Source organism: Amphibalanus amphitrite, unplaced genomic scaffold (assembly GCF_019059575.1).
Source record: "Amphibalanus amphitrite isolate SeventyFive unplaced genomic scaffold, NRLGWU_Aamphi_draft 000366F_arrow, whole genome shotgun sequence".
Taxonomy (NCBI): Eukaryota; Metazoa; Arthropoda; class Thecostraca; order Balanomorpha; family Balanidae; genus Amphibalanus; species Amphibalanus amphitrite.
In genome coordinates this window covers 144,651-168,572 of record NW_024881860.1, presented here as the reverse complement: position 1 = coordinate 168,572, position 23,922 = coordinate 144,651, and the positions used below count along the sequence as shown (strand labels likewise).

Genomic DNA, 23,922 nt, shown 5'->3' with positions numbered 1-23,922 from the left:
TAGGTACCTTGGGGCACTTGACCTGACCTCGGAGGTCACCGGTTGACCTGATACTTCAAAATCAGGTACTAATCGCTGCTTCTCGTAACGGCGCGCACGTTCGTTTTTTTTCTGCGAAGCTGAGGCTCAAGAAGGGGCGTAACGGCGAGGGGGTCGTAGGTCGAAGGTTATAACCTTCCCCTCGGCCGGAGCGTATGCAGAAAACCCATAAGTTTGGCTAGGGTTAAAACTCTTTCTTGACCTCAGCTACCTCAGATTTCTTTTGAGGTGAACGGTTTAGCATCTAGTGGGCAAAAACTGTCAACGTTTACGTAGAAAACGTTTGTGTTACAAAAAAAGAAAAAGTGCGTAGTGCCTTGTTGAAACGCATCGATTTGACTATAACCTGCGTCGGGCTGCTGCTAAGCGCCTATCGCGCTGGGCCTCGGAGCGTTTGAACAGTTCACTCCCCTCAACCTCGGCTCCTGGGCCACGTAGCGACTCGCGGGAAATGGCATCCGAAAGAGCGTCTAAAATTTTGACGAAGAAGATTTTAGCTCAGCTCGAAGGTCAGGTCAATAGAGGTCACCACGGGTCAAATTTTGCCCATTTCAACATTTTCTGACAAACCGGCGCATATCTCGGGAACGAGTAGAGTTACAGCGCCGCGGAAAGGCGCTTTTGATAGGTCCTTTTACCAGGGGCGCGGGAACCACTTTCAGACTGGGGGGGGGGGCACACCATAATAGAGATCAACCTAGGGTGGTTACAGGCAGGGTTGTATACGACTCAATCAATAGCAATCAATTCAATCACGACAAATTTGGGAAACCAATCAAATCAATCAAGTCAGAGCAGTTTTCGGGAATTGATTCAATCGACTCAAACGCGACAATGAAAGGAATCAATCAACTCAATCAAACGACTCAAACCAAGATATACATTAGGTTTTTTGCCCCACCAACTTGGAAAAGTGTCCATAGCAGTCTGGTGTACAGTAGGTCTATTAAAAAAGTCCCCAGCACCAGTGGGCGCTGCCTTCGCTGAGCCGAACCCCCGTCTGCCTGTCCCATATCGCGCCGGGCTCAGGTCAGGTAGGGTCAGCGGGACCGCTCGGTCCGGCCCGCGGGCGGTGGGCGGGCGGCCGGTAACGTTTTCCGCCAGCCAGCTGTAGAATCCAACAAACGGGACGGCTACCGCTCAGCGCAGCGAAACCGGTGTTTAAGAGTGGCAGTAGATGTTCATGGCCACAATGATTATAGAGATAGTCATTGTTAGCCCGTGCCCCACAGGAATGCCTAGACTCTAACGCCCTGTTGGAGGGGAAATGGGGATTGAGCATCATTCTTATAACTCAGCTTTGGGCATTTAAGTGGCATTCGAAGTAGCGTCAAAAGTAGCCGAAGAAGAAAAATACTTCAGCCAATTTAAGATCGGGTCAGAACCAGAGGTCATGTCACCAGAGGTCATCGGTGGTAAAATTTTGCTTGGACAGGGTGTGTTGCGCATTGGGTTTCCAATTTCCATGGAAACATCAACAGACTCGGAAGCTCGCAACGCTAGCGTGGAGCCGAATTCATATCAACCGCCGCAACAATGCAGCAGCGCAGCGCAGCGCAGCGTGCTGCAGCGTGGGGCCGTGAAACACCGCCCAGGCCCCCTGTCTCCCCCTAATTCCTGTCATCCTTCCAACTCTGAAATCGACCGAGCCTAACCTAACACAACAATCAGCTCGTTTACCGCTATGTCTGAATAATATTGTCGGATTTAATTAAGGTGAACGGCTTAGCACGTAAATAACAGCAACTGCCACCATCGGTATTACTAGATGCCGGCAGCGCTCTTGCGTTGCCTTGGGCCAGAATTGGAGGAACGGTGTTGAGGGCACACACCGGGCAAAACCACCGAAACCCAGACTGAGCTTGGACTGAACCTGAAACCAACCGAAACATCCCAAAAATGCTTGAAAGCACGCGAGATTGGTGTGGATATCTACCTACAGTAAGATACGAATTAACTGCACGTGCATAGTTCATGCCCCAGGCACCCCAGTGCAGTCATTTTCATGACATCATGTAGCGTGTGTCTAGTTCTATCAGTGTACCGACTTTTGTGTCGCTAGATCGACGTTTCCCGGGATCAGAGGATGCCTCGTCAAAACCGTTATCCGCCCCCCGCACGCGCAGCTTGCACCCCTCGGATATTATCTCGCCGGTATGTCGTGATCAAATGTATTCTTCTTATGACCTGCAAGTTTTGAACCAGTTAGAGCTGCCGTTTACCCTGCAGGCGTGGCAACGTACGAAGGGGTGCAATCGGCTTGCACGTGCATAGCTCATGCACCACAGAGTTTAGCTCAACCAAATGTGCATTATTTTGGAGGCCTTGCCTGGGACTACCATTGAACCGATTTTGAGGTTGATAGCTTAAAATTTCTTTGAGCCAGAGGACCTCACGTCAAAACGGTTTTCCGCCCCCAGCACGTGCAGCCTGCACCCCTCGCAGACGGTGACCCCACTGGAAACTGGTTCAAGGTGTTACCGATGTGTCCCGCCAGTATGGCTTTGCCCGTGACCTCGGGTTGACCTGTAGCCTTGACAAAAAATTTCGTGTCACCGAAACTTTGAAGCGGAATAGCATGTGCCACGAAGCACCGAGCGAACCGAGGCCAGCACCAAAAGTTTACCTCGCCGGAGACGAATCAAACGGTCCCACTTTCGTCCCGATCGGTCCACCTATTTTGACTCCAGGACAAACTCACATACTCACTCACTGACAAACAGGTTCAGCCGAACTTTTTTTCAGCGACCCACCAATGGGAATTTCCGGATGCAAAAGCATGCTATCGCATGCTTTTGATCCTCCAATTCTGGATGAGAAAACCAATTGCTTTTCCACAAACACTTAAAAGTTTTTAGCTTAAAACTTACTCGAAATTAATTTTACCAGCCTCGTGTTTCTCTTATCAAAACGCTTCGAATGAATCAAAAGTTAATCTTTAAAGGTCATTTGAAAAATTTGGCCTATGTTCAAAGACCTGACCTGACCAGAAATGGTCATGATGCATAGCAGGATATTAGATCCGTATCGTGGAGCTTTACAAACACTTCAGATGATTTCATAACTTAAGCATGTCTATCAAAAATAATTATTACATGGCTCATATGTAGGCTGGGTGTGTGATCAAGCTTACGGGTATGTTGAACGCAACTGATAATTTTCTGTTGGCCACAATTTCTATATTTAATTTATCCTCCCGGATTTCATATTTTTATTAATGACACCTTCACGATGTCGAGAAAAAAAAACGCTTAGGAGACTAACAGCCTGAGATACATTCAGTATAAGGAAGGGTCAAGGGTGCTAGATTCCTTCCGTCCTCGCTATCCTCAGGAAAAAAAAAACAATCCGCATCGCCCCTATTCTTCATGCTTCCCTCTCTGGACTGGAGGTCACCCCACCAGCCAACCTGTAGTTGATGTCGGATCAATTCCAGGCAGAAATGCGCATGGATCCGAGTGATGGATCTATGATCTCAGTGGATCTCGAGGCAAATTGCAGGTTCGGATCTATGATCCCACAGAATCCGGCGTGAAAAAAGTATCCTGGATCTATGATCTCACAGGATCTGACGATAAACCAAGAACATGGATCTTTGATCTGAGTGGATCCCACCATGCATTACATTTGGAACCAGGTTTCCAAGTGTTTCTATGTCAATAAGTGCCATAAAACTATGGATTATGACGTGTTATCACATTAGATCACTAAATAAGAACGTTTGTGAGTTGCAACGAGTGATCTTTGGGATTCTGTGTTGACCAAAAATAAATGAGGATCTGTGGTCCCACTGGATCTCAAGCAAAAATACTAGACTCGGACCTATGATCCCTACGGATCTCTCGATAAATTAAAGAGCTGGATATATGATCCCCACGGATCCGAGATCAGGATCCGTGGGATCAGATCCCAGATCCATTTTCTCGGATCCATGCACATGTCTGATTCCAGGAAAAATAATCCTCTTCGTGGTGACGGTTTGGGAGACGGCTGGACCGTCCCGACAGGGCAATCGTCCCATGGGAACAGTCTCGCTTCCGCAGATCACTGTCGCTGGCTCGCACAAACTACACCAGAGCATAGTTATGTCATAGCTCTGCAAGGGCCTTTTCAGACCGAAAAAGATGGCTTCCAACAAAACAAACAATTTTCTCATTTAGTATTGTATCTCATCAAACACCACATGTTTTCAGAGTGTTTATTATGCGTTCCGTCCAAAAAAGCGCAGTTCAATTTTCTCCCATTGACTTGAACGATCTCAAAATTGACCCGGCCTTTCTGTCAACAATGTCAAACATGCAAAGTAAACGTTTCAAATACATAGGTATAGTGTTGCCCATTGAAATCGCTGAAAGTTCTAAAGCGATCGGTTAGACGGTGTATTTAGATTGATGAGCACAGGAACTTTCCTTGAGGTAAGGTCACTTGACGTGACCTGGTGTTATGACCTTGAATTGATAGACTTGGGCGGGAAAAATGGGTCATTTGAAATCTTAAAATGCTAGATTTTAACAATAATTGCAAACACTATTCCGGCCAAATAGTGAGTGAGAAGGGAGCGATCCCCAACCCCATGTTTAGCTCCTATACCTAATTGAGCTAGCTGCTAGAGCCTCGCGGAAAAAAACGAGCGTTTGGTTCGTTACGTGACGCAGCGACTGGTACCCCATTTTAAAATATCAGTGACCTCTTAGGGCAGGTCAAGGGCCCCAAGGCATTCGGTCGGTTTTTTGTAAATAACCACAAAAATTGTCGCATTATCGTCCTTTCGATACAATCGTGTTTTTTGTTTTCTGTTTTCGTGTTTTCTGTTTTCAGACGCGTCGATTTACATGCTTTTTTGTTTAGGTGAAGCAATTTAGGATGTTTACCTGAGGTCAATGTCATGTTAGGGCAACACAGGTCACGAAGCTGTTGAAAGGACATGTTGCATAACATTTGATTCGGCAAGTCTTGCAAAGTCCATTGATGGCTGTCCCGACTGGCTAACTCATTTTGATCGGGAGTTATTGACGAAGCACTCCTATCACCATAGTGACGTCATAAATGACGTCACGCAAGGTGAACAATGCAAAAGTGAAGCATTAGACCTTGCCAAGAATGTATGAAGTCACGATTTGAAGTGCTTGAGAGTTGAGGTATAATTATAGATCATTTCCGACGCCAAGATTAACAGTTTCCATATTTCCCCATTATGCTTATATGACACTAAGTGCATTGCGGATTTGCATCATTTTATAACCGACAACCGTGCAGAGGCTTACTTAAGACGCCATGGTTAAGTGACCTGACCTGAAAACGTGGTTGATGTCAAATGATCCGGCTTGAATCAAATGCAAGGCATATGAAATGTCAGCCTTCTATCATCAGTGTGCTTTGAGCTACCGCAAAAAAAAATACATGGTGGCGGCATTCACCCCTTCTTCTCGGCCGGCGAGGGTTAAACCTCGCTTCGAATTATTGCAGATAATGATGCGACCGAAAACAAAGCATTTATCTGTGTCTAGAACGGCCGCTGACTTGTTGGACAAGATCCCCAATCTTGATTTGCTAGATGGGAATAAAATACTCGGTATATGATACATATTATATAGTATATACCCCTCGATTTGCCCTCGCGCTAAGTCTATTTTAATCATCGCTGTCGCTTTTTTATCCGATATGATGTCGCCGCTAAACGGGTTGTTTTGTTTGCTTGCGTTGAATGGTCATTACGGATTATTGAAGGATTGTGATAAAATAGGAATGGGGCGAGGGAGGATATGCACTGCGTCTGCAGGTGTTTAATTTAGATCACAAAGGCATCATTTCCGGCATAGTGCAGGGTCACTATCTTCCCCCTCCTCTGCACTGCGGCATCTCTGCGCCCCACACACGGCGTCCTCACTCCACGGCCGGCCGCCGCCATCTGACCCACTCGCCGGGCGCCGCGACCTGACCCGTGTCGCTGCCGCGGCCTGCGCAATAGAGTCGGGGCTGGCATCCGGGGGTTCGGCCGGCCGGCCGCCTCTGGAGCGGGGGACTTTTTTAGTAGACCTACTGTACCTACCTACCTACCTACCTACCTACCTACAGAAGGAAAAAAATATTGTCATTTAAAATTATAAATTGCCATGCCATTCAAAGTTTCTATGTAATAAGGAAGGATACATAGTGATGGACAGGTGGATCATGATATTGAGGTTCAATGGGTAGAATTGGAGCAGAAGTTTCATTTAATGGGTGCAAAATAACCCAGTAGTTGACTTCAACAAACGCCCCTTAACCCAAATCACCACCTTTCACCTAAAAGTTGTCAATTTAATTTTGGCCATATTCCAGCTAAGTCATCAGGCCATCTACCCCATGTAAAGCCCCCGTCTGTCTCTTATCATTATGTGAGTTATGCGGAGCTCCTCTGAATTGAACCCTGGGCCTGAACATAATGAACCTAGCTAGGTTTCATGCCACACTGACACCATATGAAAGTGTTGAAAATGTGCTACAAATTTGACAACTTCATTAGGTATGCTTTATGAAGACAGCAGGAAAGCAGGTAGGTACCTACTTACCTGCCTAGATGTGTCACTGGCTACCAACAGTACCAACGAAGGTAGATAGGTTATGTGTGAAGAATTCAAAACATTTTATTGCAATACAATTTGAAACTGTTAGGACTGGGGGATAGGGATGAGCATTAAAAATATATTTAAAAGGAAATGGAAAGGACAGGGACTCTGGAACCACAGGATAAGTTAAAGACAAAGGAAGTAGGTACAAATTAAAACGCGAAAACGGCACGGTGCGACTGCGAAAAAACAAAGAAAATGTTGGACAAAACGTTTTGCCGATAAGTATGCTAAGCTTTTATAAATCCTTATTCTACGTCTTTTGAATTTTGATTTTTTGGTAAGATGACGTCATTGATTATCATGTAGTATGGTAGGTCATCATAAAATAAATCGGTTGTACAACACCAATTTCGTTTTAATTATTATTTCATTTGAAATAAAACCACTTAATAATATTCGGTAAAATATTTTAAGGAAAATGAAATATATTAAATATGTTATGCTTAGGCTCTCAGGAAAAAAGGATCAACAAACGTTCTGCTGCAAATTAAACAATGCAGCAAATTAGCTATTAATTTACGTAAACGTAATTAACGAGACGAAAACGACGCTTTTGTTTCAGTTATTTTTGTAGGGGTTTCAGATATTTATAGAGTTCAGTGGGTTGTTTCTGAGGAGATGTGGAGGTGTGAATTATTAATTAATCACACTTAATTAGTATATAGGGCCTTGCACTTAATCATCTGGATTAAAAAAAAAGTTTCCTGCTGAGTGCAGAAAGGTAGGTAAGTGCATCGCCAGGTATTATCTCATCCATGGCCAGGTTCTATCACAGGATTGGAGCAGTTATTGCAGATGAAAGTCAAAGTTGGCTGTTCATGTTTAGGCCCTGTTCTTTATTTGGCCATCTACCCCATATTGCAGTTGTGATGACAAGCAGTTTTCAGTGTAGTTTTGTGATCTTTGATGTCATCAATTGGTGTCATTATTTTTTGTCAACTAAAACTTATTTCAACTTTCCATTCAATCGACTCAATCATACGAGTCACTCTAATTTTCGGGAATCAAATCAGTCAACCAGTCGCTAAAGTCAAACGAGTCAGTCAACCAGTCATCTCGAAAAGTCAATCGACTCAATCCAATCAACTCAAAATACGCGTTGAATCAAATCAATCAATTCAATCGACTTGATTGGTATACAACCCTGGTTACAGGACAATTTGCCGAACTGCATTTTGCCGAATGCTTATTCGCCGAATGTCAATATGTCGAATGCATTTTGCCGACGTGTCTTTTTGCCGACGTGTCAAAAGGGCGAAGTGCTAAAAGTCGAAATGCAATTTGCCGACATGCCTTTTTGCCGACGTGCAATAAGTCGAAAATGTAAATTTGCCGAAATGTCAATTTGCCGAAAAGTCAATTAGTCGAAACGTCAATTCGCCGAAATGCTAATTTGCCGAAATGCTAATTAGTCGAAATATAAATTTGCCGAAATGTCAATTTGCCGAAAACTTAATTAGTCGAAATGTCAATTCGCCGAAATGCTAATTTGCCGAAATGCTAATTAGTCGAAATGTAAATTTGCCGAAGTGTCAATTAGTCGAAATGTCAATTTACCGAAAAGTCAATAAGTCGAAATATAAATTTGCCGAAATGCCAATTAGCCGAAATTAACCTAACCTAACCTAACCTAACCTAACCTAACCTGACCCGCAAGTATTAACTTTAGGACCGACTCGCTTTTCAAAGGTAAAGAAACCCACTTACGTGTCACCAAAGTATAAGAAAAACATAACCAAACCTTACCTAACCTGACATACTGACTTTTTCCTACCCGTGGATAAGGAAGAAGATGCTCACATGAATAGATTGCAGACAATGACAAGTCAATTATTTTTAGGTCAATTGTGCATCAGGCTTCAGGCCTTCGGCCTGAAGCCAGATACACAACAATTTAACCCGCGCCCGGCTGGGGGTCCTGGATTTCCACACCCTGCTGGGGGGGGGGGGGTGTTTGAACACCCCCCCTTCTAACTCGGCTCCTGGGCCACGTAGCGATACGCGGAATGCGGCGTTCGAAAGAGCGTCAAAAATAATGAGGAAATCACTTCGGTCAATTTTTTGGTCAGGTCAAAGGTCAGGTCACCAGAGGTCATTGAAGGCAAAATTTCGCCGATTTCCAGGTCGAATGTCGACAAGTTCCAAGAAGCCAACGCATAACTCGGGAACCAATAGAGCTACAGCGCCGCAGGAAAGCGCATTCGATAGCCCTATTAACGCCCTTTCTGAGTAATTCCCTCAGATTTGACCTAACGTCAACGGTTTTGCCTGCAGGGGGCAAAAACTGCAAAAATAGACGATTTTTTCGGAAACAGTTTTTCTGCAATAACTTTTGACCCAAGCCTTGTACGAGCTTACTTTTACCGGCGGCATCGTGTTCCTCTCGTCAAGACGCATCGAATGAACTATAACTTGACCTTGAAAGGTCAACTTGAGAATTTGACCTCAGGTCAAGGTCATGACCCGACCGGAAAGGGTTATGTTGCATATCAGTCGATCCGTATCGTCGAGCTGAACACATCTAAGGCGTTTTCATCGCTCTAGCATGCCTCTATCAAAAGTTATTTGCGAAAAACTGTTAGATACCATTCGTGACAAGATGACCTCAGGGCATAAACAGGGGTCACGGACACCATTTTCATGTTCAGTGTGTCTAAACCACTGAATGTGTCTAAACCACATTCAGTGTTTGGGAGTGTTTATAATGTCTTTCGTCCAAAAGAGGCGCATTTCAATTTTCTCCCATTGACCTATAATGGGGAGGTCGCAAAATTGACCTGACCTTAGGTCATCGATATCCAAATTCTGAGATATACATGTTGTACATGCTATTGCTCTTATCAATCGCTGGAAGTTTCAAAGCGATCGGTCACTCGGTGTAGCTATGACAGACATTGAAACTTTTTATGAGGTGAGGTCACTTCAAGTGACCTGGTGACCTGACCTTGAATGACCTTGGTCTGAAATTTTCACAACATGTGTAGAATCGATGTATGATAAGGTGTACCAAAAACGGCGAAAAACCACAAGGGGGGGGGGTGTTCAAACACCCCCCCCCCCCCAGCAGGGCGCGGGTTAACCCTCACCGGACATATTGGTTTTCTACATACCGGCCGAGGTGGTAATTGCTGAAAGGCTATTTGCCGAATGTCATTTTGCCGAATGCATTTCGTCGAATGTCATTTTGCCGATGTGCTTTTTGCCGACGTGTCAAAAAGTCGAAATGCCATTTGCCGACATGCCTTTTTGCCGAAATGCCTATTTGCCGAAATGCTTATTAGTCGTTTCGCCCCTGGTGGAGCTGGCGCGTCGCGGAAAAAACGAGCGTGTGCGCCGTTACGAGACGCAGAGATTGATACCCGATTTTAAGGTCCTACGTCAACCGGTGACCTCTGAGGTCAGGTCAAGTGCCTCAAGGTACGGTTCAGTTTTTGGCGAATAACTTCGCCACAAAGGGCCGCAGAGCCGCGATTTTGGCAGCATCGTGTTTGCCTTGCTTAGGCGCGTCAAATGATATACCTAATTTTTGTTTGGGTCAGGTCAACTTAGGGTGTTGACCTCTCAGGTCACGGTCAGGTCAGCACCCCCAGGTCATGAAGTTGGTGGAAAGAGGTCATGTCGCATGTCATTCGATTTGGCAGGTCTTCCTGAGTCCATTGGTGGCTTTCCCGACTCACTAGCTCAATTTGATCGGGATTTATTGACGAAAAACTAATATGACCTTGATAACGTCATGAATGACGTCACACAAGGTCAACATTGCAAAAGTTACGCATCTAACCTTGCAAGGAAGGCGTCAAATCACGATTCTGTGTGCTTGAGATAGTTAGAGGTCGTTCCCGGCGCCAGAATAGCAGTTTTAATTTTTCTTCTTGACTTGTAATGGTGAGATCACGAAAATGACCTAACCTCAAATAACCTTTAGGAAAATCTGAGACATACAAGCTGTGAGACTCGTAATGGATATTAGGTCCTGCATGCTTCATTTCCCTGTGAAAGCTCCTCTGGCCGTGAGGGCGTTGCGAAGTTGCGACATCTGAAGACCGTGCAGAGGTTCACTGATGACGTCATAGGTCGGTGACCTGACCTGACCCGAAGATGCGGTTGGTGTAAAAAGATCCGGCTTGAATCAAAGGTCAGCTATGCCACGTTTCAGCTCTCTATCGCCAGCCTGTTTGGAGCTATCGCGAAAAAACCCTATGGGGGTGCGGCACCCGCACCCCCCTCGGCCGGCGAGGGTTAACCTAAAAATATTTGACTTACCTTTGCCTGTAATCTCTCCTAAGGCATTGCCTTCGGCACTGCACTGCTTCGTCACGAGCAATTTGATGTTTATTTCCACATGGTATTGGTGCTTTTAAACTTGCTTGTGCCATGAATAATTATTAGTTATGAAATCAGGAGGTCAAAGGATACCAATCATGTGATTTGCTTCTTACTTGGGGATTGCACCAAAAGTAAATTGGTGATCGGTCCTAAGTAAATAAACACCACCTAACCTAACCTAACCTAACCTTGGTTTGCAGATTGACATTTCGGCAAAGTTATATTTCAACTCATTGACATTTCGGCAAACTGCCAATTCGGCAAATTGACATTTCGGCAAATTGACATTTCGGCAAATTGACATTTCGGCAAATTGACATTTCGGCAAATTGACATTTCGGCAAATTGACATTTCGGCAAATTGACATTTCGGCAAACTGACATTTCGGCAAATTTACATTTCGACTAATTGACATTTCGACTAATCAACATTTCGGCAAATCGCATTTCGACTAATTGACATTTCGACTAATCAACATTTCGGCAAATCGCATTTCGGAAAATTTACATTTCGACTAATAAGCATTTCGGCAAATTGACATTTCGGCAAAAAGGCATGTCGGCAAATGGCATTTCGACTTTTAGCATTTCGACTTTTTGACACGTCGGCAAAAAGCACATCGGCAAAATGACATTCGGCGAAATGCATTCGGCAAAATGACATTCGGTAAATCGCCTTTCGGCAATTTGTCCGGACACCACCTAGGGTACCCCCAAATCTAGTTTTCTCACCGGTTATAGGCCACTTATTTTTTCATCCCTTGTCTTTTTCAACAAAAAAGAAAACACTGGCAAAAAAGTGCGGTATTCCGTCTTAGAGTTGTGGGGGCACCACCCTCACGGCCCCAGAGTTGGTGGGGCAAGGTCCCCACTGCCCCCCCCCCCGGTTCCCGCGTCTATGCCTTTAACGCTCTTCCTAGAATAAGCTCTCAGATTTCGCCTAGGATCAACGACGTAGGTAGCCTCTAGAGGATAACCACTTAAAATTGCCGTTTTACGAATCGTGTGCCCACAGCCCAAAACAACGGTTTGGGAAGGGGTATGCTTAGATATCTCCCAGCTGAGCGGAGGCTAAATAAATTGCTGTATGCAAAAGAACCCCCGACTGCATGAGGCTGACCTCGGTCCGTTCCCCCCGTATTCCAGCGATGAAGGTGGACCCGTCGGGTGGCAGCGAGTCGCCGATGCGGCCCGGCGACTGGGGCGCCCTCTTGAACGGCCAGCATAGTTCGGCGGCGCTCAGTCAGATGTCGCTGCTGATGGCCGAGGGCGTGGCGTCGTCGCTGTGCGAGGCCCAGCTGGCCGACGAGGGCTCCAGCGCCGCTGCCGGGTCGGGTACCGTCTTCACCGGCGGCGGGGAGGCCGAGCGGCGCTGCTGCTGCCACTGCAGCTGCGCCGGCGGCGTGCCGCGCAAGGAGGGCAACACCTTCCCCAACGGTTGGTGGAGGACGAAGGGGCACCGGCCGTGCTACGTCAGGGATCATAGTCTTTGTGGTTTGTGGAATGATTTTCAGGGCTTTATTCAGTCATTTCTTCAATCTGAACTTCATGCTATTTGCTTAGGATCTTAAATTATTTGATAAGTTTTTTTTGTCGGTAGAGTATTTTGATCATAATGGGGGCAAGATGCTAGATGCAGTAAGAGCCGCCGAACTGACTCACCGTTACCCGTTGCCCACTGATAGGTCCTCGTGTTCAGTTCATGTGCTCCATCCATCCAACTTGGCGTGTTAAGGATCTTCATATGTCGTGTGCTGTGCTTCATATGCCCCACCTATCTCCTCAGAGCTGGATGTTTGCTCGTTGCCTGCCCTCGCATCCCTCCGCCCCAGCCACGACTCTCGGTGTCCGTTCGCTGTTACAGCCTACCTCTCGCCCCACAGAGCTGGTGGTGAAGGTGCGCGTCTCGGACTCGCCGGAGCGGCATTTTGTGCTGGTTGACCTGCCGACCAGCGACCTCAGCTGGCTCAGACTAGTCGCCGCCAGCTGCGCCGCTCTCGGCATTCCTGTCAAGGTTGGTATTACGAAATACGAACGCTGTCTTTTTCGTATCAGAAGTCTTTCTAAGTATTGTTAGAAATTTGCAAATATCCCTTGTAATTATTGGTCCCACGGCCCTCGAAATGCAGTTGAGTTTGAGGTATGAATTTGGACTACCCGGAGTCCCGACTAGTGGTGCTCACGACTCAATCCACTAACCTTGGTCAGCTGTTGCTGTTATTTGCTCCCTCTACTTCAGTGTCGAGGTGTAGTCAAACAGCTCTGGAGTATCAAGTGTTTTGTTTTGTTTTATTTGTTGGTTTAGGCACTTTCGGTCCAATGGGACCATTTCAGAGCCGGGAGGATGATAGGATGTAGGGGGAGACATTGGTCTGGGCAGGCATCCTTGTGAGTCACAGGGGCTGAGCCCGTCCAGAGGACAGGCCACCCAGCCCCAAGGCACTCACTGCACCCGGCTACGGGTGTGCTCCCTCGGGAGCAGCGGTGCCGCTCCAAGGGAGCAGCCCGCATGAGATAAAGTTGCCTGCCCATCCCGAAGTAAGGGCTGCGGAGTGGAGGAGACGTATTTGAACATCCTGAGGACGGAAACGACGGACGGCTGACCCCCATCAGTTTGACTCTCGACTGGAGCCACTGGGACAGCGGAGTGCTCCCGAGTCCCCCGTTCCAGTCGTTCCATTGACCGTCATTGCCGTCCGTTCCCAGATGGTGAAGGAGGTGCTGAAGCTGCCCAACACGCTGCTGGTCCGTGACAAGGACGTGAAGCGGCTGCTCGACTACCAGGAGCTCGAGCTGATCCTGCACAATGCCTGACGGCTGCAGTTAGTGCCATCTAGTGGAGAAAAACAGAGACTCTAGTGTGTAGACCCGCCGACAGGAGAGTGGCAGAGGACCCGTCGCCAGCGACTTTTCTGCGCCACCGAGCAGAAACTCGCTGTCTGTGTGGTATCGGGTTATTGTCGATAGTCCAGAAACCGTCCCGCTCAGTTAGCGAGGGCGCCCTCAGGTGTCAGAGGCCGTAGCTAGACTCTCAGATACACAGGCGCCGCGGGGAACAACCCGCTCGCGCCTGCCAGGCTGCGCTGTCGCAGTGTTCGTGAATGTGTTTAATAACGCCACGCTTGTCAGCTTGGAGCACGGAGTTGCGCACCGTGCCAGGGTTCCGTCTGCTGCGGTCACTGGTCGGGTAAAAGTGGCCGGTCGATAGACCGACCCGCTCCTCGCCGATACGCACAGTTCCCAGCTGTTCAGGCGGGGTCAGGTCGGGTCACTCATACCGAGGCCGCAGGGTGACGTCCGGGAAATACTGCGTGCAATGCAATTACTTGTGTGTGCGTGTCTGTGTGGTGTGTGCATATGTCGTTTGTTTTTGGCGGAGTTCAGCCTCCGCTCTAGTCAGGCTTGAGGACGGGGGAGGGGGCACTCAGCCCCGCCCCCTGACCTCCAGGGAGGGCGCCATGTTTACTCACAGATCGCTCCGGGGCGCCGCGCGCCGTCCCGTCTATTTCGGGACCTCACAGCTCGAGGTTTCGACGCTGCCGCAATATACAGCCAGTTATGTCGTGAATTGGAGTGTATTCTACAGTCATGTCACGGCAGGTTACACCGGGGAGCATCTGTCTGAGCGATAGCTGACGTCCCATCGATTATGTCACTCGCTGCCGAGATGAACAGTGGTAGCACATGGCAACATCACCCCGTCTGGAAACAAGGGCGCGACAGCTGTTACCTTGGTAACCGGAGCTGGTGGTGTCTGGTTGTAACCGGTACCACAGCACAGCACAGCGCCGATCCGGGTCATACCAGTTCAGCGCGTCTCGGGGACAGCACACCACACCGCTAACCTAAACACCCGCCCAGGTTCAGACACACGAAAGCACACCAGGCGCCTGCAGCGAGAGACAGCATAAAGCACGCGCTCGGTCAGCACACGACGCCGGACAGCGGGCTGGCCATCTGCGGCGACTGAAAACATACCCTCTTGCCAGTGAAAACGAGCATACGAAACACAGGTGGTAGACTCATGCCACTTGAGCGCTCACTCCACCGATAGCTACAACACGATAAGCTAAATGTGTAGAAAACCATCCGTCTCACAATCGACAAAAGACAACTAAACGAGTAGAAAACCCCTCTCACACGGCTGAACACGCAGCTCTATTTGAAATCACCTATAGTTCGTTTTTTTTTTTCTTCAAAAGGACGCTGGCTCCAAGTACGTTTTTCGAACAAGCACGTGTTTTAGCGAGCAAAACGGGCAAAAACTCAACCTGAGAAACTCAAACGTCGCCTTATTTTAACATGTGAATCATTCCCGATAAATTTCATGGCTGAGTTTTGGAACTAGACATGAGAACAGTGGTGACGTCATGCTGTTGAACCTGCATTGCAATGCAATGCATAACTATCATGAAAGAATCGCTTACTCGATTCGGGCATCGGTAAGAGCAAAATACGAAGTTTTCCCAAAGTTCGTTGGCAATGCATGACTTCGAACGGACATAGGGTGTCAGCTGCCACCAGTGACGTCATCATAGTTTGCTCATTTTTGAAGTCACAATTTCCATGTATTTACCGAGCACAATTTGAAATCGATCATTTTTTCGGCAAGAAATTCTTAGCCAGACGCTGAAGTTGCCAAAACTCACGTGAGAGCTTCGATAATGAACTTTGAGCCAGCGTCCTTTTGAAAAAAAACGAACTATAGCACGCTGCACTACCCCCTACCATACAAACCCTATCCTCCACCACCGCTTAACCACAACACACATCAAATTTCCCACAAACAGAGCAGATGATCGTAGAAGGAGCACGTTACTGCCACACTGGTGTCACCGCTGGAGCACTCTCGATGCCGTTCAGTGTCACCATCACCACTCACCACATCACCACCGTCACCAGCAGCGTCACCATCAGCGGCGCCAGTGGTTAAGCCGTCTGTGGCGGGCGTCCTGTCGACCATCTCCTCTCCACTGCCACCGCCGTCCAGCCGACACCAGTCCGCGCCGTACACGATGCTCTTATGCTCCAAGAAGCTGGCCACCACGGCGCCGGCTGCGTCAGTCACGTGACTGCCTCCGTACATACAGGCGTTGAGCACGTGATCGGCGCGGCGCGGGTGGCGTTTGATGCGCCACACTCCGCCGGGCAGAGGCGCACGCTCCAGCGGCCGACGCATGGTGCGATCGTCCCACGTGTACAGGTGCTCGTCGTAACTGGGGAGGGAAGGGAGGGTCAGACAGGGGGATGGGGAAGCCAGTGATACACGGAGACGGGGTCTTGAAATGGGACATCCGACGGGTCCGATGATAGGTAGGATTTCAGCCTAGAAGGGATAATATCCTTAAAAGACAACAACAGCGAGACAAAAAGACGAGCTAGCAAATCATGAAGTCAAGAACAATATTGAAGTCAGTGATGGTTGTCGAATTACGATAAAACAGTGGTCTGTCTCATTTCAAGCAAGACTAAGCTGGCAGAGGTGGTGAGACCCTGCCTTCTGACTCTCGGCCCTCTGCGAGTGTTCCACAATGAGGGTCAACAAGAGGGCGGTCTATCCTAAAGAGGAACAGAGGGACGTAGGAAGGAACGGATCTGCCGACGCGTAGTGTATAATATGTGAGGAAGCTCTGTACCCTTGAAGGCGTAATACAGAAATGTCATACCTGCCGGTCCGCAGGGTGTGCTCCGTGAGGTAGTCGCTCTGCACGCTCGTCACGCCTGCCTCGTGACTCCGGTTGGTGAACACGGGACAGGCCGGGTCCAGTCGGATGTCGTAGCCACGGAACAGCAGGTCGTCTCCGCCTGGAGAGACAAGGTGCGATAGATCAATCAAAAGCAGTTTGGCTGGTAATTGTTCGACAAAATGGAGAAATTGGGTCCCTGCTAGGCTGAGATGGTTGTTGCCCCATAATTGTTCCTTCTTCACATCGTAACAGTTCTCACAAACTATTAGATTTTTCAGTTAGCTATATCATCAATTTTCCAAACCTCAGGTAAAGCTCCCCGAAAGAAAACTATGAGCAAAACCAGCCAAAGCTCAGGCATCTACCAAGCCGTCCGCTCCCTCTCTGCGACTTCTAGCTCATCAGTCAGTCATACGTCTCGCTGCCACCAGACGCCGCGGCCCTGACTCACCAGTGTACACCACGTTTCCATCCGAGTGTTTGAAGCCGCACGTCCAGGCCTCATGTCCGTGGCAGACGTTTGTCCAGAGGACGCTCAACTCGCGGCCGTCCTCCGCGAGCTGCAGCACCGTCACCGCGCCAGACGAGTCGCTGACGGCCAGCCGCGCGGGACCCACCGCCGGCGAGCACCACTCGAGCGCCAGCGCCAGCCGGCCGGGCTCAGCCACCGCGCGGCTGACTACCGGCTCCAGGCGCGGTCCGGTCTCTCCCTCCGTCAGTCGGAACAGCAGCAGGCGGCCGCGCGCGTCCGCAGCGGCCACCAGCGGCCGGCTGCTGACCGGCGCCGGACTCCACTTGACGTCGAGCACGGCGGCCGTGTCGAGCCGCTGTAGCTCGCGGCGCCGGCCGCAGTCGAGCAGGTGCAGCCTCCCATCGCGCTGACACTCTGCGGCCGGGGGGGGGGGGGGGGGAGCGACGGTTAGTTGTTGTGTCGGACTACGGCCAAAGATGGGGTGAAGCGAGCTCTTCGGCATAGGCATCGTTTTCGCGTTATACTCGTAAGTAGGTAGCCATTGCTTTAGCTTTCCAAACGTTTCTCTTTCGATTGTATCAGTGTGATGTAAATGATGGGTGGGAACGCACACTTCAATTTTTATTTCTCATGGAAACCCCTGGCCCCTCCCACTCAGCAAAACATAAAGGGTTCTGTTGAATTTTCAGTCATGAGTGTTGTATTTTGAAGAGAAACACATATTGAGCCGATAAAATAGCACACAGCGTCACATATCCAAACAGGCACCAGCATCATCAGTTTCATGATGAGACACAGATCAGGTATCAGGTAATCCACCAATGAGCGATTGGATCGTAGCTTTGATTCAGTGTTTGTAAAATACAATACGCAAATGTGGTTAGTCTGTAATGTTTTCATTGATGCGACTGCTACGAAGCAAACCCAGTCATTCGTGAAATGTAAATAAATAAATGCGGAATCGAACTTCAACGGCTGATTGTTTCACGTAAGACTGTTATCTAAAAATGGAGATGACATCATTTACACATTATAGCCGCCGTTACCACAGTCAAACAGAGCACAACACAGAGATCGGCGTCAGTGACTGGTCATCCAATGCAACATCGGCACCACATCCCACATTGCCTAGGACAGGGTCAACTGTCAAGGATCAGTGAGGTTAGACAGAGACAGAGTTAGCTCACAGTATTGACAGTAAGACAGGGCCTGTTCGGGGAAGGGACCGGGTATCTGAGCGGGCGCACCTTCCGGTGGCGTGTCGGCCGGCTGGTCCTCCCGCAGTCGGTAGGTGCCGCACAGCAGCAGGTGCCGGTACGGCGGCGTCGGACAGAACTCTGCCGTATCCGCCGGCCACTCAGAGTCCCAGCGCCACAGCACCGCCGGCACCGCGTCGCCGCCGGTCTCCGCAGACATGGCGGCGAGAGAAGGTCCGCGGCTCACTGCAAACAGCAGCGTCACTGGACGTCCACCGGTCGGGTACCGAAAGGAAATGTTTCTTTACTGAACACTAAGGAGAGTATCCCGATACTAGAGCAGTCACTAATCACTACGCGTCACTGCGCCTTGGTAGCGTCACGTCACACACCGCTACGTCCTCCGGTGCGGACTGCGGAGTCGCCGTCACGGCGCCGCTACTGGTCGTCCCGACTCCTCACGACTTGGCACTGCGCTCCGTCTCGATGAGGCACTCGCGGACCAGGATGCGCGCGTGTCCGATGCCGCGTTTCAGGCGCTCGGCGCTGCTTTTGCTGCCCGAGTAGGTGGGTCGGATGTCGCGTCCCATGTCCTCAATGACGGCCAGCAGCTGGGAATACTTGGACTGCGCCGGCGGCTGGCGATACTGGCCGGCGGCGGCGGCGGCTGGGTCGAACGCAGTCTGGTTCGGAGTGCCCGGCTTGAAGGCGGGAGACGCGGAGGCGGAGCGGTCGTCATCCATGGTTGACGCGCCCCCAGCACCACTCTGAAAAGAAAGGGAATACAGCTGCGTGAGACATCGGCAACAAAACACGTGACTACTGGCATATCACAATTGCCTGCAAAGTGATCACACCCACACGTCTCTGGTGTCGAGCAAATGTTGATGTGCGCACACTGGAAACCAGCCCAAGGACACAGCGCTGACACCCGGTGGGTCACTGGGAAATGATGGGGGAAACGGGCGCCACAGGCACACCATGATCCGAAAGTGCAACCGCAAAGCTAGCGCGTAAATCACACAAAACCAAAGTACCGGTCAGCCCACGCCCTGGTATTTATCAGCCCATAACTCAGTGCACACGGCAATCTGTAGCGGTCAGCTAACCTCGGGCACGTCACGGCTACCCCCGGGCTCGGCCGCACCCGCCTCAGCGGACCCCTTCGCCTCTTCACGGCGCTCCAGAGAGCAGGCGGACATCACGCTGAGCATCTCCAGCATGTTCCTCTCGTTGTCGAGCCGCTTGCGCTGCCGCTTGTCACGGTCACGCCCCCGGTTCCTCTCCCGCTCCGACCGGTACGAAATGCTACGCTTGCGTCGCACCATCTCTCACGCGGTGCTCAGGGCGGGTGCCCCGTCGAACTGGACACCGGGTAACTCGGCAGAGAGAAAACGTAGGGAAACGCTAGCACCCCACAGACCAAACCGTCGAGGGCAGATAACGGCCACAGCGCGCACGAATATGCCAAACATGAAAATTTGCAGTTCATCTCCGACTGGCACGTGAGCGACCGCCAGTTATCAGTGGCTGCACGTGTATTCGTGTAAGAGCACCTCCACTCTGAAAGCACGTCAGCTCATAGGTCACAGCAACGGCGACATACAGAGCAAATACCACACGTTGCATTGGTGAGCCGAAGCCTTGGTCGGCAGCACAAATGGACCGTAAAACGCACAGGGCGCGAAATACGTCGTCCCGCTTGAAGGAGCGTGCACCTCGGCAACTGAAGGTCGGACTGAGGCCATGGTCCTCTCTGAGCTCGAACTGTGAACTTATTATATTTTCCATTGAGCAATGGTCTAACTGCTAATGCGCAGCCGTCCAGACAAAGTGAGAAAAATCAACTTAGAAATGCTCGCATTCTTCAAAATCTTTCTGACCATAGCGGACGGTTCCAGTGAATAACTGATGACCCACAGGTGGGCTACGAAGGAGCGCCAGCTTACAGTGCTGAAGTCGGCAGCTCCGACCGACCGACGGGGCCTCAGTCGCTGACCGCTGACCTGACCGCTGATCGGTGAGTCAGAGCGACTCTGCGGCTCGCCCGTTCTCAGTGGCACAGCCCGTTTGCGCAAGGCCGACAGACGTGTGAACTATTGGTGACCATTTCGCCGCACTTCTGGAGATCGCGGCCCATAATCGCGGCGGAGGTATATAAGCCCTCCAGCCGCCACCGACAGCACCAGTGACCGGCGTGGTACACCGCTGAAAACGACTAACCCGGCTCCGACAATCATGAAGGTACGAGCAGCTTGTGGTGGAGCGACCAGCAACCCAGGGTGCTCGGGATAAAACCCATTCACCCGCCGGTGCAAAAAGCACCACATATGGAGCGCGCTGTATCATCGGAGGCAGGGCACCCTGACTTCACCCACCGCACCCAAACTCTCCAGCTGATCGTCTAACGTGTTCGCAGGTGGCGCTGTTGACCGTGCTCGTGGTGGCAGCTGTCTCGGGCCAGTACCCGGCGGCCCCGACCGCTGCTGGGTACAAAGGTACCCCGTCCGCTGCACCTGCCCGGTACCAGTCACAGGTGAGTTATCAACTCCACTCTTCACTCGGCTCCACTCGGTGTAACTTGAGTGAGACCGTCTCGAGACGGACGTGCTTCAGAAGGTCCGTACAATCCAAACATATGACAATACCACTGTTCAAGACACCGAACTGAGATTAGCTTCTCTTAATTCCTCGCTCAGTTTTTACCAGTAGAACCACGACCAGCGCTCAGCCAGGTGGCCGGTAACACTCCCCTCTCGCCGGCAGGCCGGGCCGGCCCAGTACAGCTACCAGTGGGCTGTGGACGAGGAGGCTAACCGGTACCAGCACCGCGAGAGCCGCCAGGACGTCAGCGCCGAGGGCTCGTACTCGGTGGCGCTGCCGGACGGCCGCGTCCAGACCGTCACCTACACCGTAAACGGAGACGGCGGCTACGTGGCCGAGGTCAGCTACGAGGGCGAGGCGCGCTACCCGGAGACCCAGCCGGGCCGGTACCAGGGCGCCGGCCACACCGGGAGCTACGCGCCCCGTCCGGCGACGCCCGCCGCTGCCCGCCCGGCGGGTCGGTACCAGAAGCCCGCCCGGTACCCGGCCCCGGCCAGGTACCCCGCCCCGGCCGCCGCCCGGTACCCAGCTCCGGCCAGCACCGCCACCCCCAGCACTAACCACGCCTACAAGCCGACCAGCGCCCCCGCCGCACCGCCCAAGACCAGGTACTCCGCCAGCAAGCAGGTCAGCTCTCCCAGTGAGGAGTACGGAGCGCCCCTGACCTCCTACCCTGCCTTCAACCCAGCCAGCACCCCCAGCGAGGAGTACGGAGCTCCCCAGGCATCCTACCCTGCCTTCAACCCAGCAAAGACCCCCAGCAAGAAGTACGGAGCTCCCCAGACCTCTTACCCTGCCTTCAACCCAGCCAGCACCCCGAGCGAAGAATATGGAGCACCTCAGGCCTCCTACCCTGCTTACAAGACGGTCAGCATTCCCAGCGAGGAATACGGAGCACCAGTCTCTAACTAAGCATTGTGCTATGAAATGATAATGTGTTGGACCAGTGCAGTCAACGAACCACCTCATTACTCCCTTATAACGTAGTGTGTAGAATGTATCCGTATTTATTCGTTATAACTTTAATATATTGTAACTGCATGTCATTAGAAGGTGTTTAAAGGGTACCACAGCAAAACCTACTGACGAAATACCCCGAAAAACATCTTAGATAACTTCAATGGCGTAAGCTGGCTATGAATCTCCGGAGCGTGCCATCCGGCACAGTATCCCTCCAGGCGCCCACTACTAGCGTCATCTACGGGCAGAAACTCTAAACAAAGCACAGTTGAAGATTTGAAGCAATTTGGTGCAAACTACTTGAGGCTATAGCAAGCAATACGAGGAGCGTATTCAATATTGCGCTACTGAACTAATAAAAAGAGGCGAGTCATACCTTCAGGTAATTATGGTTGTTGCCGCGTACTTAGTGTTATATTCAGTCTCAGAATAAAACCACATACAAATCGCGGTTTCAGAAATCAGAATCAGATCGAAAGTCGTCGTCGATCTGGAATGACAAGAAAGTTAATACAATCCATTGGTAGAGGATTGGCGCATAATTACCATGAAATTGTTCATGAAAGGAAACATTTCAAGGTCAATCAATCAATCAAATCAAAAATTTATTGAAAACCAATACAATTCAAAATGAACAATATTTATGAGCGATTGGTGCAAATGCTAACGCATAAATCAAAGCACCTCTCGCAAAATAACAAAAAGACACATCCATGTCTCCGACCGCCGACACAGGTCCAGTCTCACCACCTCAACCAGCTGATCGAGACGCACAGCCCGGCCGCGCCGACCACGCCCGCCGCGCCACAGTCAGACAGTTAACGCACGTTGAAACGTTTCGATTCGAACAGGAATCGTTGGAACAAGCGAGCGACCTCACTCCTCTCGCCGGTGCTAAGATTTGTGCCGTGTAGAAGAATGCGTATTTGCATGTGTTGTGGTATTTGAGAAAAATCATAGTGGAGCATATTGGATATCGATTCAAATAAATTGGCTCTGTAGAGTTGATATAGACTACAGTGTAAAACAAAATGATTCGTTGTTTCTGGAACGTCACCGCAGCTGCAGAAAGGTGTCGTAGATTTCTGAATAGAGAATAGGTGGGCGTTAAGCTCTGACATACCAACCCTGAGTTTCGTGTGCATAATGTTTCCTGTCTTAGTGCCCAGTGAATAATACACCGGTGGAGTCCGAGCACCGAGCCACCGGAGCACTTCACGCTTGAAAGATACAGGCGATGTGATCGTACGGAGGGATTCGGGAAGTTTGTTCCAGTCTCTGGTAGTGACAGGAAAAAAGGACCTTTGGTGAAGAGTGGTTTTGTTGGGAGGGAGTGAAAGTGTGCTTGCGTTTCTAAGTGTTCGCCTTGTTTCTTGTTGTCGAGTTCTTGGAAGAGTCGATACAATGTATTCTGGTAGTCTTGGGTCATCGTTGGAGTTTATTATTTTGTGGTACATTAATAGTCGATGGATGTCACGTCTTGTTGATAGCGTGCTCCAGCCTAAATCCAACAAGAGTTTGTTTGTCGGTGTTCTAAATGGCACGCCCGCAACTAGTCGTGCCCCTCTATTATGTAGCGTCTGTAGTCTCTGGGAGTCGTATAGCGTTAAATGTCGATCATATACAAGGTCACAATAATCAAAATATGGTTGGATATATGTCAAAAACGTTTTTTCAATAACATATCTACGAGTAGGGAGGAATTTAGCTACTGGATAAAGTCAGTTGGTGACATACCAGGGAAATAAGCTAAAATAGGAGCGCTCTATTTATTGCTCCTGCCCCATGTTGAAGAGATACCCCTAAAAGCGTGATCTTTTATCGGCCCTTACGCAGCAAGGCAGTAATTCTCAGACCGGTGGATGGTATCAATAGAAAGAGAATGCGTCAAGGATTAACATGAATTAATTAAAATAACATTAAAATGTAAATAAAGCGTGGAAATTAGTCCCAAACATAAGCTAATTATTGCTCCTACCTCGGCGACGGCGCTCCCCGCAGTCAGCGGAGAAGCTAAAATAAAAGCC

At 49.8% G+C, this 23,922-nt stretch overlaps 4 protein-coding genes across 5 annotated transcripts in view; 2 read left to right on the top strand and 2 right to left on the bottom strand.

The window, feature by feature from the left end:
* Nucleotides 1–14,544, top strand: part of LOC122389636 — a 20,121-nt gene extending 5,577 nt beyond the window's left edge. Inside the window, exons 2-4 of the mRNA XM_043381840.1 lie at nt 12,123–12,413; nt 12,860–12,990; nt 13,683–14,544. Coding sequence (XP_043237775.1) covers nt 12,123–12,413; nt 12,860–12,990; nt 13,683–13,790 — 530 coding nt within the window. The 3' untranslated portion in view covers nt 13,791–14,544. The remainder of the gene's footprint in view (nt 1–12,122; nt 12,414–12,859; nt 12,991–13,682) is intronic.
* LOC122389634 (diphthine methyltransferase-like) lies at nt 14,538–23,922 on the bottom strand. Of its 2 annotated transcripts, none has more exons than XM_043381837.1 (5): nt 23,874–23,922; nt 18,383–19,098; nt 17,115–17,549; nt 16,643–16,781; nt 14,538–16,192 (listed from the first exon to the last, which is right to left on the bottom strand). In XM_043381837.1, the coding sequence occupies exons 2-5, from the start codon at nt 18,549–18,551 to the stop codon at nt 15,748–15,750; spliced, it is 1,188 nt and encodes a 395-aa protein (XP_043237772.1). In that variant the 5' UTR covers nt 18,552–19,098; nt 23,874–23,922; the 3' UTR covers nt 14,538–15,747. The 2 variants fall into 2 exon arrangements, with proteins under 2 accessions (XP_043237772.1, XP_043237771.1); XM_043381836.1 differs by lacking the exon at nt 23,874–23,922 and adding an exon at nt 22,272–22,380.
* Nucleotides 18,790–19,659, bottom strand: LOC122389628 (cyclin-dependent kinase 2-associated protein 2-like). Its single transcript, XM_043381828.1, has 2 exons — nt 19,441–19,659; nt 18,790–19,098 (listed from the first exon to the last, which is right to left on the bottom strand). The coding sequence occupies exons 1-2, from the start codon at nt 19,657–19,659 to the stop codon at nt 18,790–18,792; spliced, it is 528 nt and encodes a 175-aa protein (XP_043237763.1).
* On the top strand, nt 20,476–23,323 carry LOC122389637 (transcriptional regulatory protein AlgP-like). Its single transcript, XM_043381841.1, has 3 exons — nt 20,476–20,575; nt 20,751–20,867; nt 21,098–23,323. Exons 1-3 carry the CDS (start codon nt 20,570–20,572, stop codon nt 21,845–21,847), a joined length of 873 nt encoding a protein of 290 aa, XP_043237776.1. The 5' UTR covers nt 20,476–20,569; the 3' UTR covers nt 21,848–23,323.

Bases quoted from the DNA above. Each gene is read 5' to 3' on its own strand.
- LOC122389634 (XM_043381837.1), bottom strand. From the start codon at position 18,551: ATGTCTGCGGAGACCGGCGGCGACGCGGTGCCGGCGGTGCTGTGGCGC. The intron at 16,782-17,114 runs GTGAGTCAGGGC...TTGTCTCTCCAG, and splicing joins TGGAAACGTGGTGTACACTG to GCGGAGACGACCTGCTGTTC. The intron at 16,193-16,642 runs GTATGACATTTC...TTCCCTCCCCAG, and splicing joins CACACCCTGCGGACCGGCAG to TTACGACGAGCACCTGTACA.
- LOC122389628 (XM_043381828.1), bottom strand. From the start codon at position 19,659: ATGGTGCGACGCAAGCGTAGCATTTCGTACCGGTCGGAGCGGGAGAGG. The intron at 19,099-19,440 runs GTTAGCTGACCG...CTTTCTTTTCAG, and splicing joins GTAGCCGTGACGTGCCCGAG to AGTGGTGCTGGGGGCGCGTC.
- LOC122389637 (XM_043381841.1), top strand. The intron at 20,868-21,097 runs GTGAGTTATCAA...TCTCGCCGGCAG, and splicing joins CTGCCCGGTACCAGTCACAG to GCCGGGCCGGCCCAGTACAG.